Source organism: Xenopus laevis, chromosome 1L (genome assembly GCF_017654675.1).
Source record: "Xenopus laevis strain J_2021 chromosome 1L, Xenopus_laevis_v10.1, whole genome shotgun sequence".
Taxonomy (NCBI): Eukaryota; Metazoa; Chordata; class Amphibia; order Anura; family Pipidae; genus Xenopus; species Xenopus laevis.
Genome location: NC_054371.1, coordinates 165864100 through 165881565, shown reverse-complemented (window position 1 = coordinate 165881565; position 17466 = coordinate 165864100). Strand labels below are relative to the sequence as shown.

The 17466-nt window shown below is 39.0% G+C and overlaps 1 protein-coding gene across 1 annotated transcript; it reads left to right on the top strand.

Annotated features, from left to right (window-relative positions):
* The first annotated feature begins 4457 nt into the window (after positions 1-4457).
* LOC100036918 (uncharacterized) lies at positions 4458-15137 on the top strand. The gene is given in 5 exon segments (NM_001097692.1): positions 4458-4622; positions 8679-8766; positions 9974-10124; positions 13928-14104; positions 14788-15137. Coding segments are annotated over 5 exon segments (732 nt in total). The 5' UTR covers positions 4458-4507; the 3' UTR covers positions 14989-15137.
* Positions 15138-17466: the final 2329 nt, after the last annotated feature.

Below are 17466 nucleotides of genomic sequence, written 5' to 3'. Positions count from 1 at the left end.
GAGTAAGGTAAGCAGCATGATTGGAAAGTTTGTGGTATTCTCCTTGTGTTTGAGTGGGCAAGACAATGCTTTCAATCTATCCTTTTCTGTTTTGATTGTATTGGCATGCCTAGGGTTAATGTGCTTATTGCCCATTTTCTGCAATGATCTTGCTGGTATGTCTATGAATTATTTGATCATAGTTCATTATTGCAGTAATGTTTCTGGCATATCTAAGGTTAATATGTTTATTGTCCATTTCTGCAGTGATCTTACTGATATGCCTGAAGTGATTAACCTAGCATATCTGTGTAATTAACAGCCCTGCTCATCCATGTACATAGTGAGGGATGGCAGAAAGCAAAAGGTAAGAGGGGTTGTGGCAGCGATTATACTTATGTGTTTTGTTGGCCTCTGGGTAAGGTTCCCTGGATGGCCCTAAGTACCCCATTCCGACACTGAAGTGGACTGGACACTAATACGTGTATAATGGTTCCCTGTAATTAATGCAAACCCAACATTACAATTGTGCACTGCAACTTGCACAATTCTCAAAAGCAGACACATATGTGAGCCCATAGATGCACATCACAACTTGCAGTGACTGTTCTTAGCAAGCACACACAAAAATCCGGGCCTATTATCTTTCTCTTTTTGACTAGTCACTAGATGGCAGTGTTGATTTCTGGTACGCAAATACCTGAGATGCTTCAGTGGCTCTGAAACCATATACATATATACACATTAAGTATATTCAGTTGCAAACAGCCACACTCAGATCCAGATTTTTTTCTGTGTGCGTGGGTGTAGGGTCAAGTAATGTACAAAAAGCTTCTCATGGACCCGCACTTCAGTTTGTAGTTAATCAAATTGTTTTTATTATATACATTTTATACATCCATTTATATATATATATATATATATATATATATATATATATATATATATATCCAACAAAGAGGTCCGCACTCTCAGGTCTTAAAAAATCAAAAATGGTTTATTAGCTAACGGACTAACGTTTCGGCCTCTCCGAGGCCTTTCTCACTTTGAGAAAGGCCTCGGAGAGGCCGAAACGTTAGTCCGTTAGCTAATAAACCATTTTTGATTTTTTAAGACCTGAGAGTGCGGACCTCTTTGTTGGATAGAAATTCTAAATATTTTGGACACTGCACCCAGGCACGTTTGCACCTGGTTACGAGAGTGCTGACTCCTCCACAGATCTCTATATATATATATATATATATATATATATATATATATATATATATATATATATAGTAAGTTCCAGCTGTGGTGCTCCAGTTCCGCGTTCTCTTCATGCCTGGGTGCTGTCAAATGTATTGTAGATAGTAGTTCCTCATGACTGACGCACTCCAGGGCATCATAATGCCGTTTAGAAAAGAAAATGTATTGTCAACGTTTCGGTCCTGTTATGGGTCTTGAATTTTCATCGGTCACAGTGAAATTTATCTATTGTCCAATTGTTTGCAGGGCCAAGCAGGCAGCTACCCTTAGTTTTCCTGGCTTCAACTAGACAACATTGCTTGAAATGGTCTTTTTAGTTAATGGACAAATCAAGATAAGCTTGGTCTTACGATAATGAAAAGATCTTTTTAAAATCTTTACATCTATGGCCAGCTTTAATGCAGTCTGTGTCTTGTGGTTCGCTATAGGCCCCATTGGATTATCCAACAATTAGATCAGTCCAATTTGGTTCAGACTCCTTATCTATGAGACTGGTGGTAATTCATGTTTGATGCACATTGAGGACATATATATTTTGCAGATGTAGTATAACAGCCAAGGTTATATTTTAATTGGACTAAAACTGCTGCCAATTTGGGAAACCTGCTGGTTAGCTGAAACTAAACTTAATTTCACTGAAAAACATCTCTTTGCAACCAAAATGCCTGATATTTTCTTTTTTGTTATTGCCCTCAACTTAGCTTTTATAAAAGGAGTGGCCTTCTGAATATGAGAGCCTTGCACAGGTTGGTTCATAAATTCTGGCTTGTGCAGACATTATTATTAAATTGAAAAGATTTTTTTGTATTAAGACATCTTTATAAGTTTACAAAAATACAAGAAGAGCAGCATATGTGCATTTGTAAAAAGGACAAGAATAACAATCAATTCTACGTTTCACTACAAACAAATCTCATTTAACTCTGTCAAGAGATTGAATCTGCAGTACATTTAATAAAAAGAAGAAAGAGAAATGTAGTATCCAGATATGGAAAGAGAGAAAAAGACGGAGAAAGAAAGACCCCAGTCTGTTGTATATGTAGTTACACCACTTCTACAGGTCCTGCTAATGGTATGTTTTAGCATACTATGCTGGTGGCTGGACTGTTGTAATTCAATAATTAGTTATATTCCTTGACCTTTGCAACTGATTAATTGCAGTTGAAGGTTATACACATATCAGAAGAATATTGACTCACAGTGATACAGCAAACTGACAAGCACACGTGAAGAGGCATTTTCCCAGGTCAACAATGTAGGTGATAAATACTGAATAAACTAAGCGCTTCAGTGTATCATTTGCACAGATATGGCAACTTTCTTTAACTGGGACGATTGGGATAATATGTAGCAGACAATGTTAAAAATTAAATGATATACAAGAGGCATGGAACAATAAGATGTGTTCCCTAGAAGAGGGATGCTCAACTGTAGGCTCTCTAAAGGATTTTTATGGCCTCCAGTATGCTCAAAGGCTCCATAGACCTCACTGCATGACATCTTCACTTCAATTTAATTTAATTTAATCTGGCCCTTGAACATGCTAACTGAGAAATAATTGGCTACTGTGTGTAATAAATTTGACAGCGCTGCCCTAGAGTATTGTTCATTTTATCAAAAGTAGAAAATTAAATAGTTGAAGAAAAACACATTTAGCTGTGTATATTTTATATATACTGTATATTTAGGCACCTGGAACCCAGGACCAGTAACATAACTAGGGCCATGTGGGGATCTGAAACAAAACTTTCACCAGGACCACCCCACTTCTTACTGTCCAGCGCACAATTAATAGACCCAGAGGGGATACAAACTTTGCACTTTTTATACTTCATCTTTATTGCAGTGTGCAAATTACCCCTTTTATCAATGGTGTAACTTTGGGAGTCCGGGAAAAATAACATGTGACTTATGATTTAACGTGTTTTGCGGGTCACACCCATGGGACTCTCTACAGAGGAAACAGACCCAGGACCCCTACAAAGGGCCACAAGGGGTCTGCTTCCTCAATAGTTATGCCACTGCCTATTATAAAAGACTTGCTTCTCTTTATTACATATTTTATCAAACCCAGACTGGCAAACTGCGAGGTGCCTAAAGTGCTTTTGAGGTGCCACTGACACTTTCTGTTGGGCTTCTGGGAGCTGTTTGGGCCGCAGAGAGTGTATTTTGAATCTCAATCTAGGAATAAAACTTACATTTAGTGGTGAAATTTTGTGCATTTTTGGCTTTATTCTTTAGATGTTGCAACAAAGTATGACTGACTTCTCAGAAACCATCCTTTTTATCTTGCAGGAGTTCAGCAACTAAAATCTTAAGGAAACATTCAAGTTAGTTTGTCCACTCACTATTACAAGGCAAAAGGAAAAACGTGTGCTTGGGTAATAATTGACCAGCATTTTCTAAAACATTTCAGACACTATCCTCTTAATCAGGAGCAGATCAACTATTATTTTCTGTTATAATAATTACAATCCCCTGCCAGAAATGCACCTGCCTATTAATCTGACCAATGGGATTGCACCATTCCAAATTATTGAAAGCTCAGCAGCAGAGAGAACAAAAAATTACATAGGGTGCTGAGTTGCAGTCTGTACTTTATTAGAATTATATAACATTCCATGGTAAAACCTAGTCTCCTGTTATTGAAGTATCAATCATGACAGGCCCCAGATACCCACAATTGCTATAGGTATGCTTTTCAGTTCACTTATAATTCCCAGTGCTTCTGGGCAAATGACTTGTTAGCCTAGGTACAGTTATTAAATAGTGTCTGTATACACTAACCTAATATAAACACATGAAGGTAACACAGCACAAGCTGTTTACACAATCTAGATACCCATCAAGGATAAATTCATTTGTATTTTCAGTTTGCTTGCTACATAGAGCTTATGGTAGGTATATACTGATCTATTAAAGAGACCAGTGTATTTGTACTGTTCCCTAAAAGGAGGAAAGAAAATATATCTGTGACTTTATATATGTATTTGCTCTATACATAATAAAATATAAATCATAATTTGCATGTATTGCCAGTCACCTATAGCTGTTGACAACACACTAGTTACATTACTCAGGAGTATGTGTTGCTACCCCCTCACTACTACAGGGAATATCAGCAACTGAGCTAATAATGGCATAAGAATAGGCGGGATAACAATATGGGCGTGTTGTTGGCAAAGGGCATAAAATGCAGGTAAGTGAATAAAAGTTGCTATATTTCTGCTGTGCAACATTCTGCAGTGTTCCTATTGGGCTGCCAGCTGACTAGTCGCATGCGATGGCCGATCTCACACTCTACCTGGATCTGATGTCCCCGCCGTGTCGCTCTGTCTACATTTTCGCCAAAGCCAATAACATCCCATTCAACAACCATCAAATGCGGATCTTTAAAGGTCAGGTGGGGGACCTGGGGGGTGGGAAGGATGGGGCTAGGGGTGCATATCCATAAGTGTTCTTGTATAACTGTGCTAAGGGGTAAGAGACGTCTGCACACTTTCCCTCTTCATACAATCCCCTTTCATGCAGTAGATATTATGAACATTGATACTATATTGGTTGGTCATGTTGTGGGATTGGGGTTTCTGTTCACTGCCGGCTGAAAGAGTGCAACCGACAGTTACATGGAAACCTGGAATTTACTGTATATGCATGGGCAGATTATTCTTATTTAGCATTATAAGAGCAGGTGTTAAGTACAAAAGCGCCTTCTGCCAGATGCCTAACAAAGGTGCAACTGCAACAAAGCTGCTGGAGCACAGTGCAGAGTTTTGTCCCAAAGCAGCAAACAACTGGGCTGGGCAGTATAAATTGGTAATTGGATTATTAAGAAAGGTGGTTTATTTTTTAATATGTTATAGAACTGCTAATTCTAAGCCACTTTTCAGTTGGTCTTTATTTTTTCTTCATTATAGTTTTTGAATAATTTGCCTTCTTCTGACTCTTTCCAGCTTTCAAATGGGGGACACTAGCTCCGTCTAAAAAACAAATGCTCTGTAAAGTTGCAAATGCATTGTTATCGCTACTTTATATTAATTTTCTATTCATATTCTAGTCTCTTGTTCAAATCAGTGCATGGTTGCTAGGATAATTTGGACCCTGGCAACCAGATTGCAAACTGGAGAGTTGCTGAATTAAAAAGCTAAAGAACTCAAAAACCACAAATGATAAAAAAAATAAAACCAATTACAATGTGTCTCAGAATACTACTCTCTACCTCAAACTAAAAGTTAATTTAAAGGTGAACAACCCCTTTTTTTTTTTTGCTCTAGTGAGTTTCATTGAGTAACACAGTATACACATAGGGGCACATTTACTAAGGGTCGAATATCGAGGATTAATTAACCCTCGATATTCGATCATCGTAGTAAATCCTTCGACTTCGAATATCGAAGTTGAAGGATTTACCACAAATACTTAGATCGAACGAAAAATCGTTCGATTAAATCCTTCAAATCGAACAATTCGAAGGATTTTAATCCATCGATCGAAGGATTTTCCTTCGATCAGAAAAAGCTTAGCAAATTTATGGGGAAGGTCCCCATAGGCTAACATTGAAGCTCGGTAGGTTTAAAGTGGCGAAGCAGGTAGTCAAAGTTTTTTTTAAAGAGATAGTACTTTGACTATCGAATGGTCAAATAGTTGAACAATTTTTAGTTCAAAACGTTCGATTCGAAGTCGTAGTCGAAGGTCAAAGTAGCCTATTTGATGGTCGAAGTAACCAAAAAAAACTTCGAAATTCAAAGTTTTTTTACTTCGAATCTTTCACTCGAACTTAGTAAATGTGCCCCATAGTATTGAAAGTATTACAAAATGTTTTCAGAGTGGAGAACAGTATAATGTTATTATATGTTATCAAACAAATGAATATGTAATCCAGACATAACAGTGATCATTCATTTGACAGATTCCACAATTGCCATACTTTACATGCTGCTCTGATGTACCATTTTGTACAGAATTTACCCAAGCAGAGTATAAAGGAGGATCAGGTGATTTCCATTGTTGAGCTATAAATCTACAGGCCTGGAAAAGTATTTTTTGTAGTATTTTTTGGGCTGGCCATGTCAGCTATGTTGGCATATTCATGCCCAGAAGGTACCACCTAGGGTCGAGGGGAAGGTCAAAACCTAAAATTGTATTAACCCGGGCCTGGACTGGGGACCAGAATGTTTGCAGAGCTGAGCAGGACTGGAATGTATGGATTAAGGATCCATCTGCAGTTCTGCATTGCAAGCAATTTGCTGAGATTTCTGCATTACATTTTGTTTAATAGAGTCCTTGTATAGTATGCTCTATGTATAGGATATAATTGTAGTAATTTGTATTTGCAGATGCGGGTTATCCTCAATGGAGATTTCAATGTTTGGGACCATTATTGATTCTATGACTTGCTCCCATTGATCTCTGGCTTTTAGTGGGGATTTTTGAAGTGTATAGTCATATGCAACTTTGTAGAATCTGTATATCATTCATCTAGGGTTATCTAGCTGGAAAATTTTCATCACCGGGGAGCTAGATACCTGAAGGTGTTTGGATTTAATGGCTTTGTACAATGCCGTTCTGATTTTATGTTATTTTATGTTATGTGAACCTGTGAGTGGAGGGTATGGTATACGTTTCTTTAAGGGGCCGATTCACAAAGGGTCGAATATCAAGGGTTAATTAACCCTCGATATTCGACTGGGAATTAAAATCCTTCGACTTCGAATATCGAAGTCGAAGGATTTTAGTGCAAATAGTGCGATCGAATAATCGAAGGATTATTCCTTCGATCGTTGGATTAAAATCCTTCTAATCGAACGATTCGAAGGATTTTAATCCAACGATCGAAGGAATATCCTTCGATCAAAAAAAGTTAGCCACGCCTATGGGGACCTTCCCCATAGGCTAACATTGAGTTCGGTAGCTTTTAGATGGCGAACTAGGGGGTCGAAGTTTTTTCTTAAAGAGACAGTACTTCGACTATCGAATGGTCGAATGATTTTTAGTTCGAATAGTTCGATTCGAAGTCGTAGTCATAGTCGAAGGTCGTAGTAGCCCATTCGATGGTCGAAGTAGCCCAATAAACACACAAGTTTTTTTACTTCGAATCCTTCACTCGAAGTTAGTGAATCGGCCCCTAAGTGTTCTAAATTATCTCATCCCCTGTTTTATCCTGAACTGGCCTAAATTAAGCACATCGGCTGCCACCCATTCCTTTGGGGGAGAAATTTTTTCCAGGGGGCAGTCCACTATTCATCCACAAAGGTGTTTCTGGGTCTAGAGTCTTGGGGTTAGACCAGAGGTTAGTTATATTCAGGAAAATTTTTGCGAGGCTAAAATTGGGTTGTTTTTACTCTTTGTTTGTCTGAAGTTTAAAGCAGGGAATGGGGAAAGGTCAGTGTGCAAGGCATTCCCGGGTGCAGAGTGTGGAGGTGTGAGAGCTGCGCAGCAACGTAGTAAAGGTACATATCTGGCAGTGCCATTCCCCCTTACTCTTTTGGTCTCTGTAGGATTGCTATAGATTTGAAAGTTGAACAACCTTTTTAATGGGGAAAAAGAAGATAAAATTTACTGCAAGGCCAGTATTTCTTTCCACAAGTAAACAACCCTAGGAAAATGTGCTTCCAGTACAGTAGATTTCATTCACTACAATGATGCAATGACAGGTAGTCTTTAACATAAGCATATCCTGAGGGGCCTAGGTTTGCAGGCACAAAAACACTGAAACACAGATGTGCTGACAAAACCCCTGAAGGTTACAAGGTACTGGGAATTAGACAAAGAAAAGGGGGGGGGGATAAATTACAGTATTACAACACATGTTTTTTGTCCTAACACATTTTTTTGTATAACCTGTGCTTGCTTTGTAACCAAGATCTAAAATCGAATCTTTCATGTATACATCTGTAAATGTCTCGTATGAGAATTATTTGTTATTGATAAAGTGTATCTTTTCATTATTCCAAGGACTTATAATAGGTATACATGCCTCAAATATTTGTCACACACACCATGTGAATGTTGTTTAGCTTGGCTTGACTAGCTGAACTGTGGCCCTGTTTCTTTATTCCCCTCCTTATGCCCAGGCCCCGTGTGTGTATTACATAATATATCTGCTTCAGGGAAATATGTTTCCCTGCTTGGAATAAATCAACATTACTCAGCAAATTCCGTCCATGCGGCCTCCTTATTGTTTATTGCAGTGAGTATATTTTCCCACTGGGCTTTCAGAGGATGTGTACATTATAATACAGGGTACGATTATTTTTAGAGGTAGATTTTAGATATTCGTAAAATGGGGAAAATTGTCTCCCCCATGCTTTCATTTGAACATATTAAATACGATTATTTATTATAAATCTTTAGTCAATATCTAAGCAGTAAATATCACAGCGGAACAGCTTCTTGGAACAGCTTGTAGCTAACCTTGGTCTTCCTTTGACTAATGTCCCATTCAAACCTTGCAGGGGAGCATCTTACCGAAGACTTTGGGAAAGTGAATGTGCTACGAAAACTGCCTGCTCTAAAGGATGGCGACTTCTCAATGGCAGAAAGGTGAGCAAAGGAACTGAATACCTAATGTTTTTTGGAGTTACTGAGATTCAAAAGCTGGACCACTACCTAAACTGAGTCATTTGCTGGGCATTTTAAGTGGCAGAGTGACAATGTGTCAGATCAACAGCTCAATATAAGAAATTGACCAAAGTCAACCAACCCATTCACTAAATCAGAGAGAATTAAGAAATCTTGAAAACACTACAAATGTTATATGAAATACTTGTTTGCTCAGGTAGCATGCCTAAGCACTCAACTACATTCAAGATTAAGGGCTAAGTGTTAAGAGATACAAGAGGAAGTAGGTCCCTGGCCAGATATTGGTCAGATGGGGCTGTAGAGGCCCCTATACATGGGCAGATAAACTGCAGAATCAATCCAAAGGGCACAAATCGGCACATTATATCTGCCCGTGTATGACCACCTTAAGCAAGGTGGGTAACTTTACACAGGTAAAAAAGCTCTGTGATTTACAGTGGCTGAGGCATTGCCACATAAATGCCATGACAGAATCACAGTGTGCCAGTGCTTCAAGAGATAGTCTTTAGGTTTAGTTCTGAAAAGATTTAATAAGAATTTGTTGTGGAGCATTCAGAAATAACATTCTATAGGCAAGGAGCAGCAAGAGAGAAGAGTCTAAAGGTGGCCATACACGGGCAGATAAAGCTGCCGATATCGGTCGTTTGGACCGATTTGACAGCTTATCTGCCCGTGTATGGGGGGCTTCCGACGGGTCTTCCCGATCGATATCTGGCCACGATATCGATCGGGAAGGTTTGATTTTTAACCGACCGACCCGTCGGAGCCCCTTGGCCCCATACGGCCGAACGTTCGAATTACCCCCGATATAGCCATGCCGTTAGTGGCATATCGGGGAAAGATCCGCTCGTTTGGCGATGTTGCCAAACGAGCGGATCTTTGAGTCTATGGCCACCTTAAGGGGAAACAGGAGTGAAAGTGGGTGGCTCTGGAAGGAATACAAGAGCTGGCTAGGAATGTGTGGAGACACAAAGAAGAGATGTAGTGAGATGTAGAGGAATGAAGGACTTCAGAAATGAAGAGAAGGATTTTGTAAAGTTATTCTTTGCTTAATGGCAAAACACAATAAAGATTTCAACATCAGAGAAGCCTGTTGTTTCATAGATAAGGGAATGATGACTCCAGCTGCAGGGTTTTTTCTAAGGCACTTTTTTGTTAATTTATGTAGCACTGCAATGCTGATTTACCTGGCACGCAAGTATAAAACCCCAGATCATTGGTACCCATCAGATCCACAGAAATGTGCCCATGTTGATGAATACCTTGCTTGGCAGCACACAAACACCAGACCACATGGAGTCAAGGTCTTCTGGGCCAAGGTAATAATTCTTTGCATTTTGTTCTCTTCCTGTTCTGACAAGCTTTTCTGTCCAGTGTCAGGAATTTTAGCAAGTAATAAAATCAGCTGAATCCTCTTGATTATTACAGTGTACATTCTGGTCTATGTGGAATCTGAGACTGAGGACGACTGAAACTGTGCAAGATTTGTGTTGTACAATATATTTTGCAGTTAAAGCAAAGGCTAGAGTTGGTACACATTAGTGGTAATGTATGACTGCAAGCACAGTTACAGACCCTCAAAATTCCCTCTAGTCAGTTGTGGGTAAAATCCCATTCATTAAAGGTACTTACATCAACATATACTCTAAGCACCTCTGTGTAGTTGCACTCTACAACACTGTCTTCCAACCGCCTCCTGTTCTAAATCTAGCACTGCTACAGCTATTGACAAAGGGGAACCCTGGAGCTAGCCACCTCTGAACTAAACAGTAGCTCCAGGGTACCCAAAGTGCCCTGTGCTGAATTTTTGGAAAAAAACACAGCGATTGCAATCAAAATTGTACTGTGTTTGCTGGACTTGCAGTCGTAGATTATATACTGTATATATGTGTTTTGGGCTTCTTCAGTAGCTCAAAGCAACCACAGCCACAGTGAAGAACTGTGCATCAGAAGATGCCTCCAGTAGATGCCCATCATTTTTTATGGTTACAAAAGCGTTGAATACCTATTCCATATTGATGTAAATCACCAAATATAAAATAATTTATATGTGTCGTAGTCATAAATGTGTCAAAATGCCTTACTCCACATGTAAAATACTATACCTGGGATCAATTCCATTCATACATTTGCGCCCCTTACCACTCCTGCACTTGATGCAGCTAGAGCAGTTGCAAATTACCCCTATTCCCGTTTAAAGGAATAGTTCAGCGTGAAAATAAAAACTCTTTAAATAGATAGGCTGTGCAAAATAAAAAATGTTTCTAATATAGTTAGTTAACCAAAAATGTAATGTATAAAGGCTGGAGTGACTGGATGTGTAACATAATAGCCTGAACACTACTTCATGCCTCACTCCACATGTAATACATTTGCGCCCCTTACCACTCCTGCACTTGATGCAGGGCAGTTGCAAATTACCCCTATTCCCATTTAAGGAATTATACACATTGATGTTTGCCCTGCTGTTGTTCCGACAGAAAATAGAAAATATGTCATTCTGGCGTGACATTAGTATCATATGACTCCATGTGATTTCCATGCAAAGTACATAAATCTGATTTTTAAAGGGAAAACATTGCCCAGTGCAAAACTGGATCTTATGATAAACTCCTTACATGTGCTCCAGAAATATGGGAACACAATTCCTTTCTTATTGTTTAGATTTGCTGCTGCATGCTGAAACTAATTTTAACAAGTTCAACCAGACTGCATACTGTGCATAGATCAATTTGCCCTCCCCAATATAATTAGTTGGTCCAAATACATTGATTTGCATGATTCGGAGAGGGGGGTAATATTTGGTTTACATGTTTCCTAAAGCCATATCTATATTAGGAGGAGGTAAGACAAACAACCACAATCTTTCATTGTGTGATCCCTATAAATAGTACCCCATTTACTGTTCAAAGTGCGAGCTATCTATACGGTATATATATATAGCGGTAACAAAATGAAATAAACCAGTGACAATAATTCGATGTTGCCCTTGTGTGCTTCTGTCTCTCTTTGTAGTTGCAAGGCAAATAATACGAAGTGCACATTGGAGCTCTCAGCAGATTTAGTAAAGGTCGTTAAAGGAACAGGAACACCAAAAAAATTAAATTGTTTTAAAGTAATGAAAATATCATGTAATGTTGCCCTGCACTAGTAAAACTGATCTTTTTGCTTCAGAAACACTACTATAGTTCATATAAACAAGCTGCTGAGTAGCAATGGAGAAAATTGAAAAAAGGCTATATGGCACAGGATTATGTTCTACAGAGCTTATCTGCTGTGTAACCTGAGCCTTTTCTCTTTTGAATATCTGCCCCCATTGCTACACAGCAGCTTATTTATATAAACAATAGTAGTGTTTCTGAAGCAAATACACCAGTTTTAGGGTAGGGACACACTGGGCGATTTGGGGAGATTTAGTCTCACGAGGAAACTTCGGGCGACTTCGGAAAACGAATCGCCGCGTGTGATTAGCGCAGGCGATTTTTCATTTTAGCCAGGCGCAGAGCGAGGGGAAGCATTCGGGGAAGATTGGTCGTGGAAAGTCGCGGCGATTAGTCGCCAGGCAACTAAATCTCCCCAAATCGCCCAGTGTGTCCCAGCCCTTACTAGTGCAGGGCAACACTGCATTATATTTTTATTACTTTAAAACTATTTTATTTTTTGATGTTACTGGTCCTTTAAAGAGTTAACATCCCAGCTAATGCTCATTTGTGTGCTTTGCCCCGAGGGACAAATTACCACATTTAGAATGCATTTCCACAACAGTTTTAATTGCTCTTCTGTTTGCCTCTAAGTTAAAGACAGATCCAGTGCGTTAGTCACAGGTGTCTGATAATTCCTAGATGCTGCGCTTTGTATTGCCTAAAGAGCAGGGCACCTGTTTCAGTATCTGCAATGTGCCTCAAATACCCTGTAAGATATTTAATCTGTAATTCAATACCTATACTAAATTTTTTTTATTTCTGCAAGGATTGTGCATGGCCTCCCTGTGTCTGCATGGGTTTCCTTTGGGTACTCTGGTTAATTGGCTTCTGATAAAACTGACCATAGTGTGTGAGAATACCATAGGGATTTTAGATTGTAAACTCCATAGGGGCAGGGACTAATGTGAATACTGTATAATCTTTGTAAAGATCTGCTCTGTCAATGCAGTGCAATATAAGTAAAGAATAATAATAATAAATTTACCAAACAAGACTTACTGCCTTATTTCTAAACATGGAGCTAACCTAGTGTAAAGTTTCAGATTCAATATTCATGCTTTCCACATCAATAAATAGGTCCCTAAATCCCTGCATAGTGACAATGGTCAGTGTTGTCCCTTCCACCCAAACTTTGGGAAGTTAGTTAAGCTGGCTATGCATGCAAAGATCTGTTTAGTTTGCAACCTTGCCCAGATATTGCCTGATCTCTCCCAGAAATGCCCATCTTGAGGTGGGCACAGGGTCGGACTGGTGGGCCCCCGCTCCCCTACACTGACGCACCGAACCACTCGGCGTGCATGCGCAGATGATGCTGAGCGGGCAACTTGATCAGATCTCAATGACAAAATTAGCAGGTGGTCGGGGGAAGAACTGCATCAACGTGCTGATGCAGGCCTTAGTTCAACAGGATTTTTAAATCCGTCCAATTGATATCTGCCAGATTTTCCAATCGCCGATTGGGGAAGTCCGTCGGAGGGTCCCCTACACAGGCCTATAGGGTTTTATCGGACCATGTATGGCCATCTAAAGACAATATTTCTAAACGTACTGAAAATGCTTAATAGTCATTGCTCCACTGGGTCCCCCAGAAGTCATAAATGCCTCTAGCGTTGGTTGGCTAGTAGGTGCATTGATGAGTACAATACAAATCATATAGATACCGGAAATTATGCTATGGCTACTCCTACCTACTCCACACTAATGCAGCGTTCAAAACATCTTTTAAAAATGTATTGGTGTCTCCTATAAAATCCATCTAGCCTGTAGAATACACTACAAAGGGAGGTTGAGATAACTTTTTGATTCTATATATTCATTTGCAAATTATTTTCATGCCTGCCATTTTAAGGGACTTGGTGTAGAGCCTAATATTATATTACACATTATCATAAATATTAATAGTTGTTTCTGTTTAACAGTTCATGACACCACTAATACTGGGCCATGAAGCTCCTCGTGAAAAAGTGGATGCAATACTGGCAGACTTTAACATCGCCATGAAAAATCTGGAAGAGAAATTCCTGGGGAACAAACCCTTCATTACTGGGGATGAGATCTCTGTGGCAGACCTGGTGGCCATTGTGGAGATTATGCAGGTGGCAAAGCAATAGCTGTTGCTGGTCATGACTTAGATGATGCTTTCTCTTTTCTTTTTCATATGCATATACAATATATACTGTCTTCTTGGTTTCATATCTACGTCACTATTAAGAAATCTTTACTTTCTTTCCCTTGACTATGGTGTATTAACTCTGAATTTCCATTGTACTGGTATGAATCTATACTGTGTCACACAACTGCAGTATTGTACATTGGTGGCATGAGCATCACCCTTCATTTCAATTCAGCTTGTTGACATTGCATAGGAAAATGAGCTTTTATATAGTAGTAGGCAAACAGGTTTCTTATGCAAAGAAGAGAGAGGGGAAAAAAATGTGGTAAAAAAAGAAATTTGCCTTCACTTTATTCCGCACAACAAAACATCGGCAGGGCACAAAAATATAACACAACAGTTTCTTTCATCATAGTCTTCACAGTGAACGAGATTATCGGATTCTGCAAATGGTTGCACAGAATGGTGTGACAGCTATCTTGCATCTTCTGGCAGCTTTAGTTTAAGTGCAGCTTTAGATAAAGTAGTTGTTGAATGCCACATTGTATTCTAGAAATAGTGATGCTCATATGGAATATCACTCTGTAATTAAAATACAGGTAGTTGTGCTTACTGAATTGTGCAGTAAAACAGCTATTTCACCTGACCTTTTTTTCTACTTCACAGGTGGTAGGAGGTGGTGTAAATGTATTTGATGAGCGACCTAAGCTGGCCGACTGGAAGCAGCGGGTGGTAGAGGCTGTGGGAGAAGAGGTTTTTTTGGAGGCACATGAGGGCATTCTTAATTGTAAGAAAAGGGCCAGTGAACCTCTACCCCCTGAACTCCTTGAGCTACTGAAATGCAAGTTGCTTTCTATGATCCAGTGAATATGGATTTCTTGCAAGATGTGAAATTCTGCACCCATGAGCAATTGTCAGAATACTTGTATTTCAGTGATGTGTATGTCTAGGTGTTGTGGGTAGCACTGTGTGTAATGAGATATCTAATAAATTCTCACAGTGGTTTTACTGTTAAATTAAGTAGTTCCTGTGCTTTCTTTTAGAACATGTCACAAAACCTATTTTTCCTGAATAAACTGTCCTTGTTCTCAGCCATGTTTAGGAGAACTAAACCCTAAAAAATGATTATGGCTAGAAATACCACATTTTATATACTGATCTTATTGAACTAGCCTAAAGGTTCGGCATCTCTATAGCAATAGTGATCCAGCCCTTACAGGAGTTTCCCATCTTGGATTTTGTTAGGTGTGTCTGTGACATGTACATGCTCAGTGTGCATTTAGCAGCTGTTGAGAAGCTAAGCTTAGGGGTCGTTGCAAATCATTAAGCAGAAAATGAGGTTTGTCTGTCATATAAGTGGATGCTACAGGGCTGATTGTTATATTCTGATGTTAATTGTACTGGCTTCTGAGTTTCCACATTTCAATAATCTAAATTATTTACTAATCAGCCTTATATTGCAACATTTATATTGACTATATTCAATATATTATCTTTCCTTAAACTGAATATTCATACCTTATGTAATAGGCTGGTTTTGCTACCAATAAGGATTATATCTTAGTTTGGATCAAGTACAAGGTACTGTTGTATTATACGGAGAAAAATGGAAATAATATTTAAAAACTTGGATTATTTGGATAAAATGAAGTCTATGGGAGATGGACATCCCATAATTCATAGTTTTCTGGGAAACAGATTTCCGGATAATGGATCCCATGCCTATACTGTCACGACCAGAGGAACAATGGAGTCTCAGGTGCCACTGGTTGAAGTGTCTGTAGAAAAGGCCTAGGAGAAAACTGGCTGGTAACTAGGCAGGCAGGAGCATGGCAACCAAAAGTAGCTTTATTCAGCAGACTAACAGAAAAGGTAGACACAGGTAGAAAGTTGGCACTGGCATATCAGGGGTTGAAACAGTACAGAATCCAAGAAACTGTACCAGGACAAGACTTATATGGGGGAATGTAATAAAAGTCGCAAAGAGCAAAACAATTAGCACAAATAAGAATAAAAAGTCTTGTTTCGTAATGTAATACTCTTTATTAAACTATTACATTGCGAATTTTAGTTGCGCATTGCGAATTTTAGTTGTGCATTGCCCATTTTTAAGAAGAGCTTGAAGGTGTCATAATCTTTTGGAGCAAACATAACTTTTTCAGTAAGAAGTTTTATTACAATCACTGCGCAATGGAGCAAACTATAAAATTCGCAAACCTTCTTCCCCTGTCGGAAGTGGTCGCTAAACAGTTTCCGGGTTCGCAAAGGTGATATTACATTTGCACAAAGGCAAATTTGTTCGCACAGAGGCATAACTTTTCGCATTGTGATTATATTTTCCATTACCGACTTTTATTACATACCCCCAATATAGTTCAAGCATGGTCAGGCAAACTAAGGTACCAGAGGAACTAGTCAGCAAGGAGCGACTAGCTGGGAAATGGGACCAGTGAACTGGCCAAGAGCATTGGCATCAGTGGGCTTTAAATATGGGAATTTCATGCCAGTTCTGATGTACGCATGGGGACATCATTTCTCGTGCACCAAATAAGGACAGCAATGTCATCATGCCATCAACTAACGCAATCTAACATAATCCTTACCAAAGCCTGTTCTGCTAGCAGGTACCCAGTATTTGCTGTGCCTGGCTGCAATAGATTTAACAACTCAAACAGGTGGACTTCTTAGTAGAAAAAATGAAAAGGACATATTTATGTGCAATTATTAACACTACTAATGTTACTACTGTTACTACCATTATGCAAGGAATCGGTTATGTACACAAATTAATAAGCAACGTGTGTACAAATGCAGGCAACAAAAAAAGAGAGAACATTGATTTCTGCAGTTGTGGGCTTTGGCACGTATTCCAATGAGAAATAAAGGTAACATTAATGGAAGGTGTCAAACTGTTAGGCACCGCCCAGTTACTAAGTTGCTCGTTTGCTACTTGCTAACCCCAACTGGTGCTCCTCTTCATCAAAATACATACCTGTTAATTCAAAGAGAAAGAAAGAGCACCCCCCTCTATCAATTCCATTAGCTAGTCTCAAAGGTTACTACAATACTAATTCCACATACAACCAACCACGGAATTTCAAACACAATACCTGTGTGACAACACCAATTTAACCACTTTAGGAGTTAATTCATCAACTTAACTTAACCTAAAGTATCTGATTAAAGTGCTTAGTGTAATTATAAAAGTTCAATGAATCAATATCTGCCAATACTGTAAATAGTGCCATTAAATACTTAAAATGATATTCCCAGGGTAACTGGGAATGTGTCTTCTACAGCTTTGTGGTGTCCATGGGATAGAAAAAAATCAGGCAGTAGTTTATG